Genomic DNA, 14,600 nt, shown 5'->3' with positions numbered 1-14,600 from the left:
CGAAGCCGTTTAAATCTTATGTCAAAAACCTTTTAGTTTTTAATTTTATTTCTAAACTTATCAGCATTCAGATAAAATTTACAATTCAGAAATTTATCAATTTTAATTTGATAGGAATGGCAATCTAATTTAAATTACTTTATAGTTGGTTTGTAGTTCCGGGAAGGGAATTGAAGAGAACCGCTCTCATTTGTAGAGCACCGTGTGCCAGGAGCGCGGCGGCAGGCGGAGATTGATCGCTCCACGTTGGCTATCATTGAGGGCCACATCCACAGGCAGGTTCTGGCTGAAATTGCAAGATTTCAAGACCAAGGATTTGGAAATTTGGAATAAGTTGCGACTGCTCTCACACTTACCCGTTGTATATGATCAATGCCACACTGCCGTCTGGTCGCTGGAAGCCCACGACACTGAGTTGGGTGAAGGGACTGCCCTGGTTTTCGATTCGCGTCTCAATGCGAACCGATTGCGGTGGCAGGAACTTGGAGAAGTGCCCGATGGCATAGAAGATCGGCTGTTTATATATCTCACTACGACTCGTGGCATTCACAATAACCGGCGCATCCACGAAGTTCTTCACATAGTTTGGCCCGCCCTGTTCGTCCAGCACCAAATTCCAATCCAGCCAGCCATTGAAGTTGTGATTCAGATCCTGGGTGTAGGCCCTCATATAGCTCTCTCCGCGCTGCCAGCTTCCCAGTTCGGGGCCATGGGTCTGCCAGGGTTTGTCCCCGATGCAGGACTCCGTATTCAATAGCATCTTTTTCGGCATCTCCGTGTGCGCCTGGTCGATGAGTTGTGGCCCAATCAGCTCATCCCAGTACCAGTGAACCGCGAGACCATCCAAATATGATAGCGAATTGTTGCGGGATGAGCGCATCTGAGGAGGAGAAAATAATCTGCTATATAAATCAGTGGTGGCTAGCAGAAACAGGGCATGAAATGACATGCTGAATCTGTTATCTCGATTGTTTTGCTCATATAACAACATATCCACCTACCTTTCTGAACCACGAGGGATATGTGTACCGCTGGTCGTCGTTGCCAAAGATCAGCACTTTGCTCTCCGCCGAGTTCCTGATCGTCGGTCCCAGATTGTCGCTCAGCCAAATAGCCTGGCCCGAAAGAAATGTCGACATGCTTAATAGCCAGAATCGTGATCGATGGCCAGTGGCCAATTTCGAATGGCTAATGGCTAATGGCTCATACCTGCTGCCAGGGCGTCCAGCCCATGCTCATGAAGTGCACAAAGAAGAAGCCGATGACGCCGTTTAGCGGCTCATTACCAGTGGATATGGCCCAAATCGGCATATTTTTAGACCGCATGAGTTCGAGAAACCTGCAAGAATATCAGTTCGTTCATAGATGGGAATATTTCACAGAATATTCACTCACTTGAGGTGGTAGAGAGCCCAGGTCTGGTAATATTCCGACTTCAGCTGACCAAATCCCGTCCAGCGATCGTTGGTCTTCATCCAAGGCGGAGCACTCCAGGCGGCACCCATGATCTTTAGTTCATCTAGTTGACCAACAGTCTTTAAGCGATTCAGTTGGTCTATTTTCTGCAGATCCCTCGGATCGAGAGATGTAAAGTTTGTTAATTTTAGATCATCACGAGGCCACTCGTTGTAGGCCCAAGGCTCCAAATCAAAGTCAGAACCACCTATCGACATTCGAACAGTACTGTAGGCAATTCCATCAGGATGGTAATAGGATCTGTAAAGGGAATGGTTTAGAAATTAATGTCTCTTAAGGTATTTCCCATTTATAACCCACCTGTAGACATGATCCTGTAGCTCTTCTGGCAATTCCTTGATTAAATGAGAGACTGTACCTGTGAAGGCTCCACCAAAAATGGAGACATTCTGAAATTGCTGCTCTCGTCTCACGGATATCCGAAACGTTCTAGTGCTGGCATTGATAACTGAAATTGTATGATACATTTTAGATTTGTTTGTAGTTTTTTTCGGATTTCTTTAGCTACACAGGCGCTGGGGAATATTGGCCAACTGTAACCAGGCTCTGCTCTCCTGATCCACTACTATCGCCTCTGCCTTGAAGTTCTCATCAGTAAACTGTTTATCTTCCACTGTCAGGGGTTTTTCGTCTGATATATTCCCTGTTGTCTTCTTAAAGCGCAAGCCATCCTGGGAAAATTGGAAATTTAATTAAATAATTAAATTCTTTGAGCTCTGGTCCTTAAAGTAGATCATTTTAATTGTATTGAACTTTTCTTCATATAATAAAAATTTTTTTATTATGAAAATTTAATTCAACATTCATAAAAGCATGATAGGCTAAGCATGATAATAAAACTATACCATAATCACGAGTTCAATTGAATCAACTTAATCGTGACCTAAAACGTGCCTGATAATATTGAGCAAATGTATTTTTCGAATTGCTATTGTTGTGACCGCGATTGCCGACAATCCTGCTGACTCACCTTGCTGGAGCTAATCACCACAATCTGGGAGTTATCAGTGAGTTGGGGCTGTTCCAGGTAATCGCAGTAGGTGCTGTTGCAAACACACACGCTTCCATGGATCGTCTCGCGCAAATCGCAGGGCAGCTGCTTCTCTGGAGCACCTGAATATTTCGTTTCTTCAGGTAGGCATGCATTCATGAATTTTTTCCCACTCACCTGCGCAGATTACGATGAGCACAAAAAGAAAGCAAAGCAAATGTGTCTTCATTTTTGCACTGCACCCTACAGACAATGCTACTCGATCGAGGGCCTGGCCACAACTGAGCTCAAAACGAGAGCGACTCTGCTTTCGAATAAGCAAGCAACCGAATTTCGCTCAACTTGATGTTTATGTTTTCGAACGCCACTTGACCCGGGCTCAGCTGATTTGTTGATTTGATAAAGCGGCCGGACCGGCAAGTAGCTATAGTCACCAGTCGAGGCGATCCCACTTGGAAATCCGCGCACGCAATCAAAAGTAAAAGTTATGCAAACCCAGAGGCGGAGTGGGAACCCAAAGGGGGGTTTAAAAACAAAAACAGTTAGGAAATGCTTACCTTATTTCCAAAGTAGTATTTTATTTAAATTTTTGAACTTTTTAGAATAATAAGTGGACCAGTTCCGTCTAGATCTTATTTCAAAGACCTTAAAATTTGGATTTTATTCTAAATTTATTTGCATACAGTTGAGAATTACAACTCAGAAAAACAATCCAAATTTGGGTGATAAGAATAAAAATATAAATATAAAAAGCAAATGCAAAGTAGTAATTTTTCCAAATAAGAGTACCTAAGTGTAAGCTTTAGCAGATGCCATTCCGAACCAACTAAGGTTTTTTAAGGAATAGATGTTCTTCAGATATTTTAGCACTTCTTCAGTGCGCCACTCAGATTGGTTGTCTCGACAGTTGGGACAATCCTTTTCGCTAGGGAACTGAATCTTCGGGAATTGCGGATCCTCAGTAGAATCACCGGCCAACTGCTTGTTTATAAAATTGTGTAGTTTCCAAAGCCATAAAACCTCCTGGTCATGGGACCTTACGTTACGAAGTGGCCGGAGCTTCTTAAACTCCTTTAATTTGTCAACGCAGTCCTTGCAGTCCATGAAGAATTTGACATAGGCATTGAAGACTTGAACGACAGCACCCGATTTGAAGTTCGACTCCACGGTGAGATAGTGAAATAGTGTCCAAAGGGAGCAGCTGAAACCGCGCAAAAAAGGTTGAGAAGCAATGCAGCCAATATAGTGATTTCCATCAAATGGGTAGTTCCTCAATGCTTTGAAGACCAATTCCTCTAAACTAACCCCGGTAAGTCTAGTTTTAATTTTGGTCTTACTATATAGACTGTATAGTTTTTCTTTTGCCTCTGGTTTTAGAGGACTTAGGTAGTATATCAGCCTTAGAAAATTGTTCAGGACACTTAGCTTAATGCCAATAAAGTTTGATGTTCTGCGCAGTTCAACTTTAAGGATTTGATTAATGGCCCGTTCCAGATCTGCTCGATATACCCGATGAGATCGTCGATGCTTATGATGCTCCAAAATCTCGTATCGCAAGGCCTCATTGATGTTGGTGGGCAGGGTTTTTGGTAAGGGTTTATGCGGTTTATGGTCGGCAAACACAAGAAATTGCCTTATGGCACCCGCATAAGCCTTACTGTTATCAATCTCGGGCGTTAGGAACAGCGGTTTTATAGAGCGATTCAAGAGCACTATTAAATTAGGTACCGGTGATATGCCGAATTTAGAGTAAACCTCATGATCATCGAAGACGCGGATGACAACTTCATTGTAGGGCAGCAATTCGAGGAGAGTGTTCCTTCCAATGGACGAAACCACAGGATTGGCTTCATTACAATCGTCTATGGATGCAAATCTTTCCTCCATCGAATTCCCCGTTTCGAAGTGCGGCAGAAAATTGGAGAGGCACATTTGAAAGACCATGGCAACGTACTTCACGTGTGCGTTGTCCCGAAATATATCCGTTATATTGTCCTCCTTGGTAAACATTTTAAAGTACTTCATTTTTCCAAGGAGTAAGCCCAACTCCGACTCGATTTCCTTCACATTCCGACTGGTGATCTCGGTACCCAGATCGTCGGGATTTCGCTGGTAAGCCATGGGAAAGTATCGCAGTGTTGGTGTTCTACGGATTCTAAAACTTCGACAGATCTCATTGTTCTCGTCCTTCGAACAATCAAACACATGGACTTTCAGTATACGTCGCCACTTGTAGAGGTTACGCGATAGTTTCCTAAATGCGGGCATAAAGTCTTGGCTCTCTTTACAGAATCCATTGAAAAACTTTACCAACTTTCCCGCTGTCGGCTCACCAAGTCGAGTTTCAAATGTGGCAAAATCAAGCTGATACACATTGTCATCCGGATTGTAGAGTAGCTCTGTGAGTCCGGAGGAGAAGAGCAGGATGCACGATAAGAGTGATATAATATAACGATTCATTTCCAGACGGTGCTTACTAGTTTACTGGGCTACTGCAACTGATGGATAGCATCAATGGATCTACTTAGCTTTGGTTTAAGAACCGAAACGAATGCGTGAAAATTTCCATTCTGCATAGGCACGAATACTATAACACAATTAAAATGTTTCTCTGATTACAATACATTCCAAAAAGTATCTATTACCTATAAAAAAAAAATAAAGCTATGCTATTTTGGTTTAATTATCTAGAATTTTAGTTTTAATTTTTTTGTTTAATAAATTTTAATAAATTTTGATAAAAGCCCAAAAGTAAGCTGCAACAATTTTTAAGAGTTCATAAAATATTTTCACCACACCTTTTTTTGAAGACCGTTATAGACTTCTTAAATATAACTTACCTCTCGTTTTCATAATATATTATTTTATTTACTTTTACATAACCTTCAAGAAAAATTATCTCTTTTATATGTTTTTTGTTTCTTTTATTTAATGTTTTTAGTTTTCAATCATTAAGTTAAGAACAGAACGGTTTTAGCTGTACAACAAGGTGTGAATGGATTTGGCGGGAACATTAACGACGAACTGACCCCTAACACTATCCACCAAAGTAATGTCCAGATCGGCGCGACCGCTGTTAAAAAGAACGGCGGCGATTTTGTTATCCGGTCGCAGGAAAGCAACTGAATCCAGATTGACATTACTGGGAACGGCATCTATGCGAACGGAACCCTCGGGAACCAACTTGGAGAAGTGACCGATGGCGTAGAACATGGGCTGCTTGTAGAACTCCTCAAAGGCTGGAAGAAATATACGTTATTTAATAACGAATCAGTATATAATATTAATGGATTTCCTACTTGTAGTGTTGACTATAACTGGAGCATCCACCGTGTTGTCCACATAGTTGGGACCACCCACTTCGTCCAAGCAAATGTTCCAATCGATCCACGCGTGGAATCCCAACTTAATGTTCAGCAGGTAGTCACGGGCATACTTCTCGGCCCTCTCCCAACTTCCCAGAAGAGGAGCAGCCGCCTGCCAGGGTTTATCACCGATACAGGACTCGGAAACTATCAGAATCTTGTCGGGGGCATATTCCGTGGTGTGCTCGATGAAGCTATTGCCGAAAATCTCATCCCAATACCAGTGCACCGATAATCCGTCCAGATAATCAATCGAATTGGGCCGGGTATAGTTCATCTGAAAAAAGTACAAGCGATAAGAAATATAAACTTTGAAGTGGTGCTAATTAAATCATTCTTGTTTTTAGATTTATTACTGGGAAATTCTCTACTCACCATTTTAAACCAATGGGGGAAGGAGTAGCGTTGATCGTCGTTGCCAAACAGGATAATGTCCTTGAACTCAGAGTTCCGGATGGTGGGACCCAGATGATCGTTAAGCCAAATGGCCTGGGTCTGTGGCGTCCAACCCATGCTCATGAACTTGACGAAGTACATGAAGAAAATGCCATTGAGGGGTTCATTACCCGTGGAAATAGCCCAGATAGGGATGCCATTGGCCTCCATCAGCTTGATCCAGCGCAGATGATAGTCGGCCCAGGTCTGATAGTAGGCCCGCTTGAGTCGTCCAAATCCTGTCCACTTGCTGTTCGTCTTCATCCATGGCGGGGCGCTCCAGGCGGCTCCTTTGACGAGCAGATTCTTCACGCCGGACACTTCGATGAGGCGCTTGATTTGCTCCACTCGCTTCACATCATGGGCGTTCAGTTCATCCATATCCGAGAGCAGAGTGTTGCCCTCCTCCTCGGCATAGGACCAGGCCTCCAGGTCAAAGTCACACCCGCCGATGGAAACGCGCATAAGATTGAACCCCAGGCCATCTTCGGCATAGAAGGACTTGTACAGATGATCCGCGAGTTCCGTTTGCTTGAAGTTATCCACCAAATACTCTACTGCTCCGGTGTAGCTGCCTCCGAAACCAACCATCTTCTGGTGGGTCTTGCTGCGATCCAATCGCAGAGTAACCGAGCGAGTGATGGAGCTCTCTCGGGAATCCAGGGTAAAGGCACTGGCCACCACCTCATCGAAGAGGCGGGAAAAGATAGTTTTATTTGCAGTTTTCTCAGTGACCTCAGGCTCCACATAATCCTGCACCGTGACCTTCTCCTCTTTGCCGAATTTATCGCTGGTGGTGGAGAACCTTAGTCCCTGTTTGGAGCTGGAGATCAGGAACCACTCTGTTTCGTCCGTCAGCACGGGATTTTCCAGATAGTCACAGTAGTCCGCTGTGCAGACGCACACCTTGCCGTGCTTCTCATCCTTCAGTTTGCAGGGGACCGACTCTGAGTGGCCACCTGCAGGTTAATTTCATTTCTAATTTCGGTTTATTGACCAGCCTAAGTTTATTGCCACTTACCAATTGCCGATAGCAGCAGCACTGCCAGCAGCACCAGGATTCCTCTGCTGGCGAACATATTCCTAGTTGACCGTTCGCTCAAATCGCCACCAGTCGACTGAAAGTATTGGCCGCCTCTGAGGTTCCAAGTGGAGAAGGTCTTAGCCGTTTATCTGGCCACTTGGGGTTCTCCGACAAAAAAAGGGGCTAATACAGGAAGCAAAGGCGATAAGACCACTTGGCGATATGAGACTGAGATTGGCATCAATAGTATCATCATCAGCTGGGCCTTGATTTTAGATTTTACATTTATTTTGGGAACATGCCAATAGGTTTTCTCATTCTCTAGTTTAATCTCGTTCGGCAAACAACTCTTTTTGGAGTTTCAAAATTATACAACTTTTTCTAAAAAAAATTTTATAAAAAACCATATAACATGTCGTGTAATAGATCTATTGGTAAATAATTTTGGAGTGGTTTTTGGTGAAGAAAAGATTGAAATTGTAATTTTAGGGCCCGGACCTGGCGCCTATAACCTGCCCAGCTGTTTTGGCTACCACAACTGTGATAAGCGGATGCAGCGAAGCCCGCAGTTCTCCTTCGGGACGTCATCGAGGTCCTGTAATAGTGCAAGGAAAGTCGATGGACCCGGACCAGCTGCCTATCATCTGGGCAAGGTCACGCGATTTGGACGGCCTTCAGCCGAAGAGTACTCTATTTACCGTCGTCGTTAAATGGTAGAATAAATTGTCTAGTATATACATTCTTAGAAATTAGTTTTAATTATTTACCAATGAATTATTTTAACGGCTATCTAATCGAATAGCTGGAAATATTTGCCAGATTAGCCTAATCGATGTGCTAAGCTTAAGTGGGCGTAGATTACCGACTGTTAATGGCAAGTTTACAGAACAGGTGTGCTTTCGCCTTATCAAGTCTGCTGATTAGTCATTACCATTGGTTATCATCTTTTTGGTCACAGATTTTAACTGGTTAATGCTGGTTTATTTATGCCACATCTCGACTGAAAAATGGGTCAATATCATTGGATGCCCGCCGCACTCCCCTTTTTAAAATCAATTTTCAGTATAGAGGAAATTCATCACAATTTGGCCGGGACTAAATTTAAACGGCAAAAAGTGCAATGAAACGGAAAATGTGACTAAAGGCTAAAAGTCCATAGCCTGCTTATCGGGGCGGTGGCAAACACTCGCGCTGCCGGGTCTTTAAGCCAGAGCTTTAATCTCCATCTCACCATCCTATCCATCCATATCGAGGGGGTGCTAATAATACTGAATCCCATGTCGAAGCTTTAAAGCCATGTGTGTGCGGCTGAGTTTGGTGTTAACAAAAACTATTACCAGTTCAATAGCAAAATTGAAAAAGCCTTTTTAGTCTGCAGGATATTGTAATGCTCTAACTTTCCTGGGAAATGTAAAATATATATTTAATGGAATGGAATTATAATTATAATTATTTAAAAATATTTAAAACAAAGCCATGTTTGACTTTGTCAATTTTTTAAAATGTTTTAAAGTTCGAAATTTAAACGTACATGAAAAACACCATTAATCTTTTTTTTTTAAATATTAAGCTATAAATAAAAAACTTTGGCATTAATTATCAATTATTTTAAATATAAGTAAGTTTTTATTATAAATTCTTTTAATAATATCTAAGATAGCATTAGGCTTTTATTATTTTTTCTAGCTTAGTAGACCCAAAATCGGTTTAAAAATATTTATAAAATCACATACCCTCCTGGAGGTCACCATCAGAGAGCCATGTTCGACACAAACAGAATAGAATGGCCTGGAGTGGGATCCATCTGGGTTGACTGGCTGGTTGCCTGGCTGCCTTCGGCCTTTTGGCCATCTGCTCGGGCTGCTCACTCGGCTCGTTTCGCCTGCCGTCAATAAAATAGAACGGCAACTTGTCGCCGCCTTTCAATATTCGCGCATACGTCGTTGGGGCAGCACCACCACCTGTTGGCTCCGTGTAGATACATTTGTGGCGCGAATCCGGAGCCATATGGCAGCCTAAATTGGCGCTATCTGAGTTGTTCAATTAGCCAAACGAGCGCTCGCCATGTCGGAGAAGTCGAATCGCGGCCAGAACCACTCCCGATCGGAATCGCAGGCGGCTGCCCAGCTAAATGCCTCCGGCAGACGCAGCTCCACTCCGTCCGGGGCGAACGGCTCCTCCAATCGCTGCCTGATTGCCGTGATTGTCTACCTGGCCCTGCTGCTAGATAACATGCTGCTAACCGTAATTGGTAATGGGCCGAATCAATTACAGATAAGCGCGGTAATAAACGATAATTATCGCCCTTTGCAGTGCCCATCCTGCCGGATTACTTGGCCAGCCTGGAGCTGGATTCCTCGTCTTTGCCGGTGGTGCTCAGTGTGGAGAATACATCGCTATCATCCTCGAAACTGGCCTATCGAGCGGGGGATTCAGCCGGCGGCGGACATCCGCAGCTCTACATCTCCAAGCATCCCATTCCGGGCAAATCGATGGTAAACTTCACCCTGCTCCAGCTGTCCACCGAAGCCACCACCACCACAGCGACCAGCACTTTGCCTCTGAAGCTGACTGATGGCCAGTCGGGCGGCACTAATGTCACTGGAATTGGAATTGGCAGTGGGAGTGGCAGTGGGAACAGGAGCAGGAACAGGAAGCTGGCCCCCGGCAGTCCACCCACCAACAAGGAGCTGACCTTGACGCAGGAGAACAGCTCCATCGGCCTGCTGCTGGCCATGAAGGCCCTTGTCCAATTAATTTTCAATCCGATTGTCGGCAACGCGTCCAGCAAGTTTGGCTACCGCCTTCCCATTGTGGTGGGCACCTTCTTCCTGCTCCTCTCCTCGCTGGGTGAGTGATCTATTTTCAGGGCATCGATTGGGGTTCACTAATGGGAAGACAACTCATTAGGTGGCTGAAGAGAAATTGAAGTTTAAGCAATGCAATCTTACTTAAGTTTTATTTTAATTGACCGCAATTCAAATCACGATTCTAGAATATGTATATTTAAAGTATCTGAAAATTCTAACTTCAAGAGAATATTTTTTTACGGACAGCTACAGAAAAATGGACAAAAGTTCAGATTGATATGTGCTGGTCAATTTTATATTTTTTAAAGATCAAGTTAATCATATCATTTTGATATCAATTAAGATTATGTTTATCTTATTATACATTATTTGTTAAAAAATACTACATTTGGTTTTTTATGTGATATGATAAAATATCATGTTGATATTTTTAAATCATAAATTTAACATAAATCATATCGGCTTTATATTGATACGAAATAAGGTCGAATTGACCATATTTCATATCGAATTATTTTTTTGTGTAAAGGTTTTTTAGTTTCTTTTTTTATTATTTAAGCTATAACCTGTATACACATTATAATATTTTATAACTATTTATTTACTCCTTCAGTGTTCAGCATTGGCGAATCCTATTGGTCCCTGCTGGTGGCCCGGGCGGTGCAGGGCGTGGGATCCGCTTGCATCAACATCTGCGGCATGAGCCTGGTGGCCCAGCACTATCCGGAGGAGGCTCGTCGCTCCAAGGTGATGGGCATCATCCTGGGCAGCATCGCACTGGGCGTGCTGCTCGGCTATCCCTTCGGTGGAATTCTGTACGACCTGATGGGCAAGTCGGCACCGTTCATCATTCTGTCCACGCTGATGTTCCTCAGTCTGGGCCTCCAGCTGCTGACCATGGATCTGTCAGTGCAGCCGGAGGTGGTGGTGGAGGAGTCACCCAAGTGGCGGCCCCTACTCCAGTGCAAGATGATCCTGGCCATTGTGGCGGCCATTTGGTTCTCCACATCCACAATGGCCATGCTGGAGCCGTGCCTGCCCCTCTGGCTAATCCAGTATCTGAAGCCGAATAAGTGGCAGCTGGGCACCGTCTTCATTCCAGACTCCGTGGGCTATTTTGTGGGCACAAACTTCTTCGGCAGCATTGCCTATAAGTATGGTCAGGTTAAGGTGTCCTGCATCAGTTTGCTGCTAGTGGGCGTGGCCTCCATTCTGGTGAGTTACTATAAAGGATTTTTATTTAATTACTCATTATTTCTTATTCATATTCAGATACCCAGTGCCACCACGGTTGCCCAACTATTGATGCCCCATTTTGCCCTGGGTCTGGGCATTGGAGTAATCGATGCGGCACTGGTTCCGCTTTTGGCCACTTTTGTGGATGCCACACTTTCCCAAGAGGATCACAGCGAGAGCAGTAGTTCCATGTCCAGTTACGGAACAGTCTATGCCATCCAGCAGACTTCGGTTAGCCTGGCCTATTGCTTAGGTGAGTTAAGGAATTTATTATAATTTTTTTAGGATTTATTAAAGATTAAAATTTTACCAGCTCCCCTCATTGGTGGTGAGTTGGCACAGACCTTTGGTTTCGCCTGGCTAATGCGCATCGTCGGCCTCTTCAACATGATCTATGGTCCAATACTGGTCTACTTGTACCAGAAATACGATCCAAAGGTAACATATTTCATTCATATTAAAACAAAGAATTTATAATCTTTTTATCCCATTATTTTCCAGGCCCTGAGAGAGCAGCACAATGATATGCTGCTCCAAAGCAGCGGACGTGGATCTCGATATAAACAGCTCTACAACTCCATGGATGTGGAATAGGCTGCACTGCCCAGTTGTCCGAATTAGGCGTTCCTTTGGCTCATTAAAGCAATATATTTGGAGCTGATTTTTTGTAAACCATTTGAGCCCTTCAATACCCCATAAAATCCGAATCTCCTATAGTTAAAATCACTTTACTATGTTTCAAAATAACTTAGGTTTATATGATAAAATTTTCCGATTAAAATCTACTATGCAAATATTATTTTCAAGATTGAAATTCAAATATTTAAATTTCTCCAACCAAGTGGGCTTTGGATTCGCCTTCGCCCCCAGTTGATATGTTGGGGTCTAGGGAAGTCTCATTCTGTTTGTAGAATCCTTTCGGCAAACACCTTTCAGTAGGTTCAAAATTTAGTTCTAATATTTTTTCTAATATTGCACAAAACTAGCTAAAAATGGCGGTGCGACCTTTTGGTGAGTGAAAATTTTATTGTAATATAGAATATGATGTGAGGGAATAACCCTGCATTAATTTTCAAGGCCCCGGACCCGGCGTCTACATGCTGCCACCCACTGTGGGCTATGATAAGCATGATAATCGCAAACAGCGGATGCCACAGTACTCCTTCGGCATGCGGACGCGTGCTCCTGGCGAGGATCTGGGTCCTGGTCCCGGGGCCTACAAGGTGGACAAGCTTACGCGCTATGGCGCGAGCAAGGGACTGGAGTTCTCCATAGCACCCAGGACCAACACAATCGGTGAGTCTGTTAGGGAAGGTCAAGTATTCCAAAGGAAGAGCTGATATATTTCCTATATTATTGTAGACAAGCGAAGCAGTCCCGGTCCCGGAGCTCACGATGTCCACAAGAAGCCCTTCTTCACGGGGGTCAACGCTCCATCCTATTCGATGGGTCTGCGAACGGACTTTAATTTCAAAAAGGAGGGTCCTGGTCCCAATGCCTACAAGTACGAGGTGAACGCTGTTCGCCCTGGAGTCCCGAGCTATAGCATGTGAGTATCCAAGTCAAATCATTGGGAATTATCTCCTAGCTTTTTTACAACTTTCTTTTCAGGGGCCTGCAAACAAAGATTCTTAACAAGACCAACTCGCCGGGACCGGCTGCTTATGGTGGCGGTGATATCAATGTGAAACTAAACCGAGCCCCGATTTACTCGATGCAGCCGCGTACCGCGATTCCCGGCGAGAACGTAGGACCCGGACCCAACTACTACGACCTTATGTACTATCGTCCTGGCAAGAGCGGGCCGGGCTACTCGTTCGGTGTGCGCCACCACCAGTTCGCCCCGCCCATGATAGTTAAATGTGACAACATGTAGAAAAAAACGTGCAATATTAGAAGAAATGTTCAAAATTTTAGTGAATAAAAAATTCTTTTGATATTATTTCTGTTTGTGTATAAATTGTAGTAAATCGTTTCAATCGTAGTAAATCGTAGTAAATCGTAGTAAATCGTAGTAAACCGTAGTAAATCGTAGTAAATCGTAGTAAATCGTAGTAAATTGTAGTAAATTGTAGTAAATCGTAGTAAGTCGTAGTAAACCGTAGTAAATCGTAGTAAACCGTAGTAAATAATAGTAAATCGTAGTAAATTGTAGTAATTCGTAGTAAAACATAATAAAACATGGTAAAACGTAATAGAGCGTTAGAGATCTAAAAATGAGCGAACATTTTTAGTATTTTACCGTTAAACGTCCATATTTCGCGGATTAAAGCCATCTAAACACAAATATTAAATTTTTATACCCGTTACTCGTAGAGTAAAAGGGTATATTAGATTCGTGCAAAAGTATGTAACAGTTAGAAGGAAGCGTTTCCGATCCTATAAACTATATATATATTCTTGATCAGGATCACTAGCCGAGTCGATCGAGCCATGTCCGTCTGTCCGTCCGACTGTCTGTCCGTCTGTAAACCGTAGTAAATCGTAGTAAACCGTAGAGAATCGTAGTGAACCGTAGTAAACCGTAGTCAATCGTAGTAAACCGTAGTAAATCGTAGTAAATCGTAGTAAACCGTAGTTAATCGTAGTAAACCGTAGTAAAACGTAGTAAATCGTAGTAAACCGTAGTAAATTGTAGTAATTCGTAGTAAAACATAATAAAACATGGTAAAACGTAATAGATCGTTAGAGATCTAAAAATGAGCGAACATTTTTAGTATTTTACCGTTAAACGAGCGTTAGAGATCTAAAAATAAGCAAACATTTTTAGTATTTTACCGTTAAACGTCCATATTTCGCGGATTACAGCCATCTAAACACAAATATTAAATTTTTTAACATGAAAGCAGCAGGCTTACTGTTGGTAAGTTTGAATTTAATTGCACGCAAATTCAATCGTAGTAAATCGTAGAAAACCGTAGTAAATCGTAGTAAACCGTAGTAATTCGTAGTAAATCGTAGTAAAACGTAGTAAATCGTAGTACACCGTAGTAAACCGTAGTAAATCGTAGTAAACCGTAGTAAATCGTAGTAAATTGTAGTATACCGTAGTAATTCGTAGTAAAACACAGTAAAACATAATAAAACGTAATTAAACATAGTAAACAGTTGTTTTCCTTTGTATCGGTTTCCCAATAGCATTTTAGTTTGATGGAATCGCTCTGCTTGCTCATCCGATTCCGTAGGCGATTGCAAAATTGATCCAAGTGATAATGCAGAAAGTCCATTCGTAGCGAAAACCATTTTGTTTTAAAGATGATTAC

General features: G+C 42.9%; 6 protein-coding genes across 6 annotated transcripts; 3 read left to right on the top strand and 3 right to left on the bottom strand.

Moving 5' to 3' along the window:
- Positions 1–111: 111 nt before the first annotated feature.
- Positions 112–2,782, bottom strand: Gba1b (Glucocerebrosidase 1b). The gene is made up of 9 exons (XM_070217071.1): positions 2,645–2,782; positions 2,447–2,589; positions 1,985–2,147; positions 1,777–1,924; positions 1,396–1,716; positions 1,210–1,339; positions 1,002–1,115; positions 357–880; positions 112–286 (listed from the first exon to the last, which is right to left on the bottom strand). The coding sequence occupies exons 1-9, from the start codon at positions 2,694–2,696 to the stop codon at positions 187–189; spliced, it is 1,695 nt and encodes a 564-aa protein (XP_070073172.1). The 5' UTR covers positions 2,697–2,782; the 3' UTR covers positions 112–186.
- A 471-nt stretch (positions 2,783–3,253) lies between these two features.
- On the bottom strand, positions 3,254–4,954 carry Qsox4 (Quiescin sulfhydryl oxidase 4). The gene has a single exon (XM_017153200.3). The coding sequence runs from the start codon at positions 4,925–4,927 to the stop codon at positions 3,257–3,259; it is 1,671 nt and encodes a 556-aa protein (XP_017008689.2). The 5' UTR covers positions 4,928–4,954; the 3' UTR covers positions 3,254–3,256.
- Positions 4,955–5,440: 486 nt separating this feature from the next.
- Gba1a (Glucocerebrosidase 1a) lies at positions 5,441–7,436 on the bottom strand. The gene is made up of 4 exons (XM_017153162.3): positions 7,289–7,436; positions 6,208–7,226; positions 5,767–6,109; positions 5,441–5,706 (listed from the first exon to the last, which is right to left on the bottom strand). The coding sequence occupies exons 1-4, from the start codon at positions 7,344–7,346 to the stop codon at positions 5,441–5,443; spliced, it is 1,686 nt and encodes a 561-aa protein (XP_017008651.2). The 5' UTR covers positions 7,347–7,436.
- Positions 7,437–7,567: 131 nt separating this feature from the next.
- On the top strand, positions 7,568–8,040 carry LOC108065294 (ciliary microtubule associated protein 1B). Its single transcript, XM_017153221.3, has 2 exons — positions 7,568–7,725; positions 7,781–8,040. Exons 1-2 carry the CDS (start codon positions 7,704–7,706, stop codon positions 7,999–8,001), a joined length of 243 nt encoding a protein of 80 aa, XP_017008710.1. The 5' UTR covers positions 7,568–7,703; the 3' UTR covers positions 8,002–8,040.
- A 1,199-nt stretch (positions 8,041–9,239) lies between these two features.
- prt (putative mushroom body vesicular transporter portabella) lies at positions 9,240–12,013 on the top strand. The gene is made up of 6 exons (XM_017153199.3): positions 9,240–9,542; positions 9,605–10,141; positions 10,715–11,316; positions 11,374–11,590; positions 11,651–11,775; positions 11,839–12,013. Exons 1-6 carry the CDS (start codon positions 9,356–9,358, stop codon positions 11,929–11,931), a joined length of 1,761 nt encoding a protein of 586 aa, XP_017008688.2. The 5' UTR covers positions 9,240–9,355; the 3' UTR covers positions 11,932–12,013.
- Positions 12,014–12,192: 179 nt separating this feature from the next.
- On the top strand, positions 12,193–13,279 carry LOC108065277 (ciliary microtubule associated protein 1A). The gene is made up of 4 exons (XM_017153204.3): positions 12,193–12,348; positions 12,415–12,633; positions 12,700–12,886; positions 12,949–13,279. Exons 1-4 carry the CDS (start codon positions 12,330–12,332, stop codon positions 13,211–13,213), a joined length of 690 nt encoding a protein of 229 aa, XP_017008693.1. The 5' UTR covers positions 12,193–12,329; the 3' UTR covers positions 13,214–13,279.
- The last annotated feature ends 1,321 nt before the right edge of the window (positions 13,280–14,600 follow it).

This window comes from Drosophila takahashii, chromosome 3R (genome assembly GCF_030179915.1).
Source record: "Drosophila takahashii strain IR98-3 E-12201 chromosome 3R, DtakHiC1v2, whole genome shotgun sequence".
NCBI classification, from domain to species: domain Eukaryota; kingdom Metazoa; phylum Arthropoda; class Insecta; order Diptera; family Drosophilidae; genus Drosophila; species Drosophila takahashii.
The sequence above is the reverse complement of the archived record's forward strand: the minus strand, read 5'-3'. Positions and strand labels throughout refer to the sequence as shown.

What these genes read in the sequence shown, in the direction of transcription:
- Gba1b (XM_070217071.1), bottom strand. Translation starts at nt 2,696, where the DNA reads ATGAAGACACATTTGCTTTGCTTTCTTTTTGTGCTCATCGTAATCTGC. An exon ending in GCTCATCGTAATCTGCGCAG is followed by an intron (nt 2,590 to 2,644) that starts GTGAGTGGGAAA and finishes CGAAATATTCAG; the next exon opens with GTGCTCCAGAGAAGCAGCTG. An exon ending in CAATATTCCCCAGCGCCTGT is followed by an intron (nt 1,925 to 1,984) that starts GTAGCTAAAGAA and finishes ATACAATTTCAG; the next exon opens with TTATCAATGCCAGCACTAGA.
- Qsox4 (XM_017153200.3), bottom strand. Translation starts at nt 4,927, where the DNA reads ATGAATCGTTATATTATATCACTCTTATCGTGCATCCTGCTCTTCTCC.
- Gba1a (XM_017153162.3), bottom strand. Translation starts at nt 7,346, where the DNA reads ATGTTCGCCAGCAGAGGAATCCTGGTGCTGCTGGCAGTGCTGCTGCTA. An exon ending in TCCCCCATTGGTTTAAAATG is followed by an intron (nt 6,110 to 6,207) that starts GTGAGTAGAGAA and finishes TACTTTTTTCAG; the next exon opens with ATGAACTATACCCGGCCCAA. An exon ending in AGTTATAGTCAACACTACAA is followed by an intron (nt 5,707 to 5,766) that starts GTAGGAAATCCA and finishes TATTTCTTCCAG; the next exon opens with CCTTTGAGGAGTTCTACAAG.
- LOC108065294 (XM_017153221.3), top strand. Translation starts at nt 7,704, where the DNA reads ATGTCGTGTAATAGATCTATTG. An exon ending in GTCGTGTAATAGATCTATTG is followed by an intron (nt 7,726 to 7,780) that starts GTAAATAATTTT and finishes TTGTAATTTTAG; the next exon opens with GGCCCGGACCTGGCGCCTAT.
- prt (XM_017153199.3), top strand. Translation starts at nt 9,356, where the DNA reads ATGTCGGAGAAGTCGAATCGCGGCCAGAACCACTCCCGATCGGAATCG. An exon ending in CATGCTGCTAACCGTAATTG is followed by an intron (nt 9,543 to 9,604) that starts GTAATGGGCCGA and finishes CGCCCTTTGCAG; the next exon opens with TGCCCATCCTGCCGGATTAC. An exon ending in TAGCCTGGCCTATTGCTTAG is followed by an intron (nt 11,591 to 11,650) that starts GTGAGTTAAGGA and finishes AAATTTTACCAG; the next exon opens with CTCCCCTCATTGGTGGTGAG.
- LOC108065277 (XM_017153204.3), top strand. An exon ending in ACCCAGGACCAACACAATCG is followed by an intron (nt 12,634 to 12,699) that starts GTGAGTCTGTTA and finishes ATATTATTGTAG; the next exon opens with ACAAGCGAAGCAGTCCCGGT. An exon ending in GGAGTCCCGAGCTATAGCAT is followed by an intron (nt 12,887 to 12,948) that starts GTGAGTATCCAA and finishes CTTTCTTTTCAG; the next exon opens with GGGCCTGCAAACAAAGATTC.